At 39.3% G+C, this 11550-nt stretch overlaps 1 protein-coding gene across 1 annotated transcript in view; it reads right to left on the bottom strand.

Annotated features, from left to right (window-relative positions):
- The window catches only part of CSMD1 (CUB and Sushi multiple domains 1), a 666897-nt gene that overhangs the window by 500399 nt on the left and 154948 nt on the right, over positions 1–11550 (bottom strand). The window contains exons 7-8 of the mRNA XM_011968609.1: positions 8429–8616; positions 876–1064 (exon numbers count right to left, since the gene is read on the bottom strand). Coding sequence (XP_011823999.1) covers positions 876–1064; positions 8429–8616 — 377 coding nt within the window. The remainder of the gene's footprint in view (positions 1–875; positions 1065–8428; positions 8617–11550) is intronic.

Here is an 11550-nt window from a genome sequence, read left to right as displayed (position 1 = left end):
ATTTTAAAGAAGTCAAGGTGTTTAATGAATGCATGCATCATGTTTGAAAGGAAATACTTTTGTCTATGAAAAGTACTGAAGATGTGAATGACATATTTTTGCTTTTTCCATAAAAACGATGTGTTTTGAACACTGTTTTCCATAGAAACAATGTTTCTTGGAATGCTATTTTCCATAGAAACAATGTTATCATGGAGTTACATTCACGGCCAAAGGCAAAACACCCCAAGTTTTTTTTTTACAAATGATTACAAGGAACATATTTACCTACTGTTATTATAACTACACACTGCATAGTATAAAGTGGAGCACTACAATAACACAAAATAATCAGGAACGTTATTTGTCTTGAGATTCCCAAGAGAAGATTTGTGTAGGGCAAGAAGAGTGGCTGTTACCATAAAAAGCCGCCGAAGGTCTCCTGAGAGCCTTCGTGCTCAGAAGGAGAACTCTCAGGAGAAGGCTCCACTACAGATTCGGTGCAAGGGAACTAAGACCCGCAGTGTAGACTGAGAGGAAGTATGACACCTGGACGTATGTCAGGAGAAAACCCGGTCCGACATCCTAGGATATGTGTGGCGACTCTATTGCCCCACAAGCCAGTGTCAATAAATACCGTATGTAAAACACAGGTGCAGAACGAAGCTCTCTCTGTTTGATCGTTTGAAGATAAAGTTGAAGGACAGTTGTTCTATCTAGTAGATACAACTTCAAGTGATCAGGAATGATACGACGACGGTATACAACTTTTCAGAGGGAAGTCACGCCAGTCATATGGTACAACCCCCTGAAATGCACACACCACTGAGCTACTTAGACATATACGCTGTCTCCGCACACCCTCCTGATGCACTGCCTCACTGAGCTCCACCTACCGTCGCAGCTGGGCAAGGCGTGGTTCCACTGGTGGTTCCTCTCACAGACGAGGGGCTCGTCGTCACTTAGTGTGTATCCCGGGTCACAGCTGAACGTTACTGTGGATCTGATGCCAAAGTCGCTGCCGTGGCGATGGCCGTTCACAGGGATGCCCGGGTCCAGACAGGAGTCTGACTCTAGCGTCACACCTGGATGCACAGAACGAATGCAGTCGATGAGGACTGAAAACAATAGAGACCCACGCCATCGACTATGAAATAGTCTCAGAAATAATCAGACCTGAAACATTATGCAAGTGAATCCAACAATGAAGGGACATAAAAGCCAATGCATTTTCAAACATTTGACCTTGTTTTTTAAAAGGGAGATTTCTATTGTTGTGCTGTTTACCAGATGTTATCTACATATAACAACCCTGAATAATTAACTAACTGCTCTGAATTTTACTTTTCTTCTTGGAAAATCAATGAATTGCACTAAATAAAGTCTAAGTTTTTCCTGTTCTCTATTTTCACTGCTCTCCCTGTCTCATATATATGAATTAAATACAGAAATATATATGTCTATATTTATATATTCCAGTTAGATTATGGCAGTTTAACTTTCAAATATATGCATACATACACCCAAACATATACACAGATAATGCAATTAAAAACTGTGCTAGTGTTATTTTTCTAAGGTTGCATTCCATAAATCCATGCAATTTTCAAATTTTAATTTAAGTCAGCTGCTTTCAAGATAGCTACTATTAGCCTTTGCTAAACGATGTGAAAAATGAATGTGCATGAAGTAATTACAATCATGTCATTATGAGAATTTCTTTTCTCCTCTCACATTTCTCATTTCTCTTTCTTTTTAGAAAACCATATATTTTAAGAGCTAAGGAAAATGAGAATAAGGGGAAAAATATCATTGTAATGTTTACATATGCGAAGAAATAAAAAGCTCTTGTTATTGCTGTGTCACCTCTCAGTAAGTGTGAGAACATTGGAATTAATATCTGAACTGTGAATTAAAAATCTTAAAATATTTTCAATTTAAAGACTGTTTAGTCTCTAAAAGTGATCTTTGGGATATTGTTTCTGATCATTGCATATATTTTTTTTTTTCCCAAAATTTGAGTGCTATAACTGGGGTCTGACCCCAACAACTTTTTCTTAAACTGTGATTCTAACACATTTTCTGAACACTAACACATGTCTATTACCCTAAACGACAGGATGTAACTGTCCTGGCTGATGGGCAGCACGGCCCGAAAGCCGCCTTCCAGCTCTGGAGGAGCTTTTATTCTGCCAGAGGCAACGTGGCTATCATCTGGCTAGAAATATATTACCTGCCCCCTGCTGCTCCTCCCTCCCTCTCTCTACATACACACCGCACACATGTACACACACACACACACACACACTCACTTTCAGAGGCATTGTTTGTGACTTCTTCCATGACACCCCCACAAACTTTATGCATTCCTGACTCTGAATGCACACACGGTACCCAATGCCGGGTGAATGATTTGTTGTTGTTGTTGTTGACTTTTATTTAAGTTCAGGGGTACATGCACAGGTTTGTTACATCGGTAAACTTCTGTCACGGGGGTTGGTTGTACAGATTATTTCCTCACCCAAGGATTAAGCCTAGTGTCCATCAGTTGTTTTTCCTGATCCACTCCCTCCTCCCACCCTCCACCCCCTGAAAGGCCCCAGTGTGTGTTGTTCCCTCTATGTGTCCATGTGTTTTCATCATTTAGCTCCCACTTATAAGTGAGAACATGTGGCATTTGGTTTTCTGTTGCTGCATTAGTTTGCTAAGGATAATGACCTCCAGCTCCTAGCATCAAGATCAAAATCAAGACAAGAATTCCCTCAAAAGAAGAAGCTCTGCTGAAGAAGTGCATTAATCTCTAGGTTTCTGGGGAAAGAGAAAAAAAAAAGTTAACTAAATAATTTCGTTTTTTCAAAAGGCTTTCTATGGTCACTAAACAACAGTGTATGCACCATTGCAGCAAAACAGTAATAGAAATTATTATCTCAGAATAAGTGAGAATTATATATTAATGGTTTCAATAATGAAATTTATAAACCATAAACAAAACTTTTCTCACACAAAATTTACAGTGAAAAGAGAAAAACTGTGGTAGAAATAAAAACATAGAATTTAAATGTTGAATTATTTACATTTAAAACTGAATAAACTTTTAAGGTCACAATTGATGCTTAGTTCTGATATTATGCCATTATATTTTCATTCATTTTTATGTAATAATGGCACCAATAGTGAGTTTTCAAATATGCAGGCATTGTTCTCTTTTGCATGACAAATTGTTTGAATGGAGAGTCCAGGAGAGCAGGACTGTTGAGTGGTAGAATTATGACACTACATTTGATCTCCAGTTCAACTGAAACTGGCCACGTAGAAGAACCCCGAAACAAGAAAATGGTGGGAAAGAACATCTGGAATTTGGCTGGGCGCAGTGGCTCATGCCTGTAATCCCAGCACTTTGGGAGGCCGAGGCAGGTGGATCACGAGGTCAGGAGTTCAAGATCAGCCTGACCAACATGGTGAAACCCCATCAAAAATTAGCCAGGTGTGGTGGTGCATGCCTGTAGTCCCAGATACTCCAGATACTTGGGGCGGGGGGGGGGAGGGGGAAGAACTTATGGAATTTCATAGCAGGTGATTTCTCTCCAATGGGACAAGACATTTCTAATATACTAAGATCAGTCTGTGGACGCAGGTAGCCAATTTACCTTGTGGGAAAGGCAGGACCAAGTCCTTCTGAGTAATATTTGGAGCATTTTCTTTCCCTTCCTGTTCCTGCCTGACAGCACAAAGAGAAATACGGACCACTGGACTCTGTTTAAATGATGTCTATATTCAGAGTCTGTTCCCACTCCTTCTTACTTGAACCTTAAAGCAACTATGAATTTTTGACACAAATAGATATAAACAGTATTTTTTTTTTCAATTGGCCTTTGCAACATAAGTGACTGAATACATTTGCTACTTAAGGAATAAAGGGAGTTGATTACTTCGCAAATAATCCGTGTGCAGCTCATATGGAGGTACATTTGATAAGAGCAGGGTTCTGCCAGAATCATCAGTTTTTATAAAAGTTCTAGCCCAAGGTAGGAATGAACATTTCTTGAGCACATTTCATATGCCAAGCTTAGAGATGTCACTTCTCATAGCCTCCAAGAGGTTTTAAAATAGAGGTTGAAAAGTCACAGTCAATAAAGTCAGTGAGCCAAGAAATTAAGCAAACTGGTCATGTTACATTATTTACTGATACTGAAAACTGACCCTTTGCCTGCTTTTCTCCTTTCTCTCTTTCTCATGTACACATGCAAGTGTGTGCTTGTGGGTGTTAGCGTGCATGTGCTTGTTATAGATACCCTTGTATTGCGTCCGGTACCATTATATCCTGACCACTTTCCTTTCCTTTTCTGATCATATAAAAAGTCACTGAATCTCAGCAAACCAATTGGTATGTTGTGCGTGCACATATAAACCACTAAATATACTTCTTTATCACAATGTTTCTTCCATTAATAACACGATAGATGAATCAGACAGTAGAGTATGTACATTTACATGTGATGAATCTTTCTTCTGCCTTCAGAGATTATTAACAAGACATTTTTGACAGCATTTTCAAAAAAAGCTCTGAAATTAAATGGAAAACCTCCATACCCTTGAGAATTCCATTTATTTTCCAATTTCTTACAAAATTATGACTATCCCAAAGCGGTGATTCAAAGATCAACAAACAAGCAGATGATCGTGCTGGAGCGAGAATGCAATCACTATTACATATAGACACTGTGCCACATTCCTCGTAAAGATCGGCTAGGCTGTCGCTGGACACTAACATACGAGATGATTCCTAAGACTGAGTGCATGAAGCAGAACTACAATTCTAGGTATGCCTTTAGAAAAGTCTCAAAAAATGACTTCAACATTTCCGTCACACAGTTCAGAAAGGCCTTCTGGAGTGAATGCTGTTTACAGTAGCTCACATTGCCTTGCGGCACTGCTGCAAATATAAGGCAGCCTCGAGTACCTGCGGCTGTAATTTCTGCAACACATTTTGTCTGTAGAGAGCTTTGCCACGGGCCTCTTTGGGCATGAAGAAGTGTCATTAATAACTTCACAAAGCAAGGAGTGTTTACAATGTGAAATAGTTATGACGAATCACAAAAGAGATGAACAATATTCTTGTTTTTAAGAGGAATAAAGAGCTTGATATAAATCATTCCTGGGTCACAGGCAACCCACTTTTAAAGAATGTGTTGGATGAGTGAGTGTAATCATGTTCTAGTGCCTGCATCTTGGCTTCAGAACCTATTTTGTGGAAGGGTGCTAGACGGCATTACGTGGATGAAGGGGTTGGTAGCATTTGTCTCTTCCAGGCTTGCCACTTTTTCTCTGTCTCTGTTTTTCTTGCTGGACTCATTGGTTCTTTTATCCCTCCGTGACCTCTGCTGGCCTTGGCCCCTTCCCTCCTGCCTGCCTGCGGGTTCTCTCTCTCCCTGGGCCGGGATCTGCGTCTGCCTTCACCTCATTCAGAATCACCTCGAGGACTTGATTAAAAGCTCAGGATGCTGATCTTCATCACGAGCTCCCTGAATGACAATATTTGGAATCTCGGCTTGGGGCTCTACAATTTACTAAGCTCCCAGGGATGTGTTAGCAAACTATGATGTTTGAAGAAACCTGCTGCTTCAGCGCCGGGTAAATGGGGACACCCTCTGAGCGGGTGGCGAGCCTCTGAAAGCACTCAGATCTCTACGCCACCCACAGAAATAGCAACCGGAACATCTGAGCTGCTGCTCAGGCACCAGTTTTATTTTAAAGCCCCGCAGGTAACTGTTAGGTGCAGCGCCGGTGATAAGCACTCATAAAACCCCAGGCCTTTCCTGACTCATTTTCTTACGACAAGCAAACAAAAAGCCATGTCCTGCACCTCATTCACTTCTGCATATTTCCATATGTCTCTTCAAATACATAGCGACGGATACATAAATAAGAAGTGATCCCAAGTCAAGGTTCAGCATCACATCCCTCTGAGGTCCTGTTTCTCCCTTAAGTCAGGGGAATAGATGGCAAACCTTCGAGAGCCTTCTGGAAGCTCACCATACGCAAGTCTGGATGTGTGTTTAGAGCAGTGAGCCTTTTGAGTCACGGTGCTGGAAAGTTCCACACATGACAATTTCCTGTCTTCACTCGCTAGGTGAGGCCTCCAGTCACTTCTGTGACCATAGAGCTACCTCCTGAGATTTCCAACAAGGTGGGAAGGAGAAGGAACGCTAGACTCTGCAGCAGGTCAGAACTTTACGACTCTCACACAATTATCACTGTACTAAACAGGCATCATCTTGGTGACAGTTTTCTTCTTTTTGGTGATGCAGAGAAAGAAAAATGGCAAAGAGCATTACTCTCTGAGAGGTACTCCAGGTGATGGAAGGATGCCTTATGGGGCCTGCACTCTACTTTTAAACACAGCATAAATGAAAAGAATTCCAAAACTTAGGGTAGTCATTCTTTTAAGATTATAAAAATCATTGTCAGGACTATTTACATATTAAATTATTATATTATGGTATAATATAATGTGTATTCTATATTTTATATTAATAAAATGTTATTATTAGTATATTAGTGAGGATGACAAGCTAAATAGAAGTTTGTAAATAGGCTTTTTATCATTCCCTGATTTTCCAGAAAGAGAAAAAAGAAGAAGCCATTTATTTAAATGACTTGGATAAACAAATGAAATTAGTTTCTGCTGCCTTCATTTAGCTTTTGGAACACATTCTCTCAAATGGAACTAGAAAAAGCAAAGTCATCTACAGCTACACAAATAGAGATGAAAAGAACGGAAAACTGTCCTAATATTTGTCAATGCCTGAAAATAATTATTTCTCTGAAGTTTCATGCACTATATATCTAAGAACCAAGAAATTCTGGTTTAGAAAAAGTTAGCGGGAGGGTGTGAGGATGAGAAAATACAAGGCTTATTAGGAGTCTTACAAATTCAGATCACTGCCATGTTTACACATATTGTTACTCCAAAGAAAAGTGGCAACTTGAATGGATATTTTAAAGAAACAAAACGTAAAATTTTCTGGTTCTTAAATTTTACTTTAAGTTTCAAAATATGTCACTTTGGAACAAATGTTGTATATCTATATATATGAAGAGGAATAACTCTGAGTTAAATTTGAAATTCATCATTAAGTCATTAATAAGCAATTTTCCTTCTATTAGAATATTTTTATCTGAAAGCATACACAATCTTAAGATATACATGCATATGCATGTTTGTGTATAATTATATGAGTATGTAAAACAGATAAATGTGCATAAAGGTTTATTAATTTAAATGTGCTGGAGCAGGGCTCAGGGAGAGGTTAACAAGAGTAACAGGAGGCGATGTGGGGAATGGAAGGCAAGAAAAAGAATAAAAGGAGATTGGAAACCCAGCATAGTAGATATGATTCTATGCACGCATTTGTAAAATCATATGTGTGGGTATATATACGTTTTAAAAACATCTTTAGAACTAATAGTGCTTATTTTGAGATAAAGTTTTGAAAAAGAACAACCATAAAACTTTGGCGAAATAAAGGTTTGATTCCTTCCGGGCCAATAGTAATTGCACTCAGTCTCCCGTTTTCCATGCTGCTCTTTGAGGGAAGTGTTTTCAGACAGAGAAAACAGTAACAGCTGCTTTGCTTTCTTTTGCATTAATTGGCTAACGTTAAAAATGTATTCCTAGGGGGGATTCCCATCAGCTAGATTTCAGAAGTATATTTGCATAAACATTATTATAAAATAATACAATTACTTAATCTCATCATTTCAGAGGCTAAAACTTTGACTTCAGGAAACAAAAAAGGGATGGAATACTTTCCATGTGGAAGTTTGAACTGTCTTGCAAAATACATTCCATTATAATATTTTGACATTTGTTTTAAAATATGTTTAACAATTGTTTTAAAGTATTATTCATGCTTGTGGAAACACTGTTAACAATTGTTTGGAATTTGGTAAGGTTCAGCGGGTTTTAATTCCTTCTCCTCTCTTCATTACCTGACTTGCACCCTGTGAAACGTGTCTATCTGTACTCACAGATTTGGTACCACAAATTCACCTAACTCTGTTTTTCTAGCAAGGATCCTTTTCTCCATTGCCCAGGTTAACATAATTTTAGTAATAAATCCTATAAGGCTTTTGGTCAGAAAGTATATTTTCTAATAATAAAAGTATATTATTACTTGATGCTAAAGATGAACCCATTTCATTGTCTTTATTATTTTACCTTATCCTAGGCGATGGATACATATTTTTGAGAGTTAAAAGGCAATAACTCCAAGATGCTCTCTTATGAATAAGAGAAGGTTCTTAAAATTGCATAGTATGGTTTTGCCAGAGTCAAGCAGGATTAGTAAATCAACACAGTCATCTGCAGGCTGGAAATAAGAACTCAGATTTTCAGTTTTCCCATGCATGCTGCCTGGCCAGGCTGTCAAGGGAAGGTGCAACTCACTCTCATAGTGGATGAGGAAGCCGATGCTGGAGCGGCTGTTGTCAGTGGTGAAGAGCAGGTACATGAAATTCCCGGTGCTGATGAGAAACTGGGGTGCCTGGGTGCCGTGGTACTCGCCGATCAGCGGGGATGAACTGGCTGGCCCGTCTCTGACCTCCAAGGTGTCATAATTGACTTCTGTCTGAAATCTGCAAATATGTACATCCCATTAGAAAAGACATGCAGAGCTGTCAGCTTACAGACATGCTCCTGACATCCTCATTCCTTAATCAGAAACCCGTGTACGTTAATGTAAAGAAAATGGTTGAAATTACATATGTTTAGAACTTCGGGACATATATAAGAATAGTACGTTCTTTTCTTGATGAGATGACACAGCTTAAATCCCTTTCTCTTCTTATTTAATATTCTGTCTTACAACATGACAAACACAAGAGGAGGTTTTCATGCAGCTTAAACAAAAAATCATGAACCAGATTAGTTTTCTTAGATGATTGATAGATAGACAGATAGATAGATAGATTATTCTCAAATAGTAAAAACTCAATTACATAGTTTAAACTATTTTTTGGCATTCCCTATTTAACATAGCTATAGACATCTGAAAATGGGCACACTAGAATGAAATGGTCTCTTAAAGGAAGATCATTAAAAATGTGTGATGATAGCTTAAATATCTTTCATGAAAAAAAAAATCCTGTGCCTTTTTAAATTGCATTATGTCTTTTAAGACATTAGAATAACCCTAGGTATGTTGCCATTTCAGACATGAAAGGATACTTTAATAGCTTGAAAAAGTTAGAACAGCTTCCAAAAAGTGCTTAGGTTTTCTTACGCTTCCAGAAAATCTGGCCCGAGATTACATATAAAGTTGCAGCCACCTGGGTCCCCTTTGATGCAATGTAGGTACCACTCCAGGCACTGAGATAATTTTCTAAATGGGCCCATCTCGTCCTCCAAGAGCTAACCCGGTTTCTGAGTGCCTGACTTTGCTCTCAGGGAGCAGCTTAAGCATCATAAGCCTCTGACTCACTCAGTCACTTTGAGCCAAAGGATCCCACGTAAGCCTGTGCCATTAGCCCCCACGCTCCGTGCTGGATGTTACTGATGAACGGGGAGAAAACTTGCGAGAGGGGAAGCAATCTTAGTGTCGTGGCACGTAGCAACAGAAAAGGATGTTGAAATCAAAGGGCTGTGTCCTGCATGCATTAGATTATGTACACCCTGATTAGTCCAAAGGCACTTGATTACACATTCCTGCAACTAGTGAATGTGTACCCTGAGCCCCATTCTTCCATTAGTTCTAACCATTTGTACATCACACGGCTGGACCAGAACAGGGACACAGGCTGGCACATTTGGGATCCGATAGTGCCAACTTTGTCTTATGACACTATTCTAAATCTTTTTCTAAAAACTGGTTTCTTAGTTGTTTGAGTTCAAATTCAAGAAGTCTGGATAAGCGTGAAAGCAATCTCCTTTGATGCAGTCACACTGAAGTTGTCCTATCCTGTTTCTTTAGTAACAGTGAGGACTGACAAAGTCTGACAAAGTGCATATTTCAACAGCTGGAAGATTTCCGGGGTGACCTTGGAAACAGAAACTTCTGGATGTTCTTTGCTGTGGGGCAGCCTAACTAACACACACTGTCTGGCAACACCATCAGCACAGGGCTCAGAATTAGCGTGCACAATCCCATCCTTTAAGAAGGTGTCAGTCCATTGGTCATGGTTGAAAAACACATTTCCTTATGCAATTCATCTTTTCAGAGCTATGTACTATGTCCAGAGTAAAGATCACACATGTCTAAAAATATTAGAAATATTGGGTATTTCCAAATGGAATTTAGCAAAACAGCACACTGAAATAATATTGAATGAACAAGATTGGGAAAAATCAAGCAAATATCTTGCTTCAGGCAACTGAAAATAGACAGCTGTTCCAGACAAGAACTGTTCCAGACAAGAATATAGGATCACTACTTTTCCTAAATTACTTAAATTTGATATGCTTCTGGGAGTCAGGGTGTGCTTCAGCTCCACCTGCCAATACCAGAAAGTGGAGAAATTACTAAGAAACCAAATGTAATCAACTGAATATTTACAGAGTTAATATTTTTTCAAATGACTGATTATACACAGTAATTCACTCTCTAATATAGTTGGATTTACAAACATTTTTTTTCTTTTGTTCTGAGAGATTGTCCTATTGGGGATTATTATTATTTTGTCAGAGGCAAGTAAAAAAATAAAAATAATTATTTCAAATAAATGTAATTACTGAAAGTTAACTCCTGCTGAAAACCTTCCTGTATTGATGTTAATATAATGATGTTCATCTATCTTGAGACACCATAATATTCTAGATACTGAAATCCAGAATATAGTCTAATCTAGCAGAAGGTCATTGTTAGAGAAAGCCCCATGCTATGCAGAGAGCAACCTTGAAACATTAAACAAAGATGCCTCCCTAGCCTTTGGTTCGCGTGGCTCATGCCAAAGCGTTTTTAGTTTTTAATCATCAATTTGGTTTCAGTGTTGAGACAAACGGGAAAAACTTATTATGCCGAACTCCAACAGCAGGCTTATGTTTAAATAAACAAATACCTACACAGCCCAGCATGCTCATGTTTTAGATCCTGAAATGCGTTGTTCAATAGCTAAGCCAAGCAACATTCTAGTGACAGTATCACTCATAGGCGATGAGCTGGTGATGGATCCGCTGCCGTACCCCACTGCCCACTCATCATCACTAGCTGCCCTTAGTGACCAGCAGCCACCACCAGAACAGCAGAGCTGATTTCCTCTGCCACAGCAGGCACCTAAGGCACCAGGGGACCCAGAGCGACTTCCATGTGCAATCAGACACCAAGCAAAATGGATTCCAGTGCGGGTCCAAAACCCAGAGTCAGATACAAGGGTCGGACCTCAGGAATGGTCCTCCAGGACCGGCACTTCCTTTACTAACCTCCAGAGCTGGGGCTCAGGGTGGGCTTAGAGATAGCACTGAAGAAGAACAAAACGTACAAGTAAGAGCCTGTTTCTGGTAAAGTGTGCTCCTTTGCGGGAACCGAAGAGAACTGCCATCTTTTTAAGGTTTAAGATCAATTTACTAAAAATACG

The sequence above is a fragment of the Mandrillus leucophaeus genome, unplaced genomic scaffold (assembly GCF_000951045.1).
Source record: "Mandrillus leucophaeus isolate KB7577 unplaced genomic scaffold, Mleu.le_1.0 Scaffold85, whole genome shotgun sequence".
Lineage (NCBI taxonomy): Eukaryota > Metazoa > Chordata > Mammalia > Primates > Cercopithecidae > Mandrillus > Mandrillus leucophaeus.
Note: the sequence above shows the minus strand (reverse complement) of the source record. Positions and strands in the feature narration are given on the sequence as shown.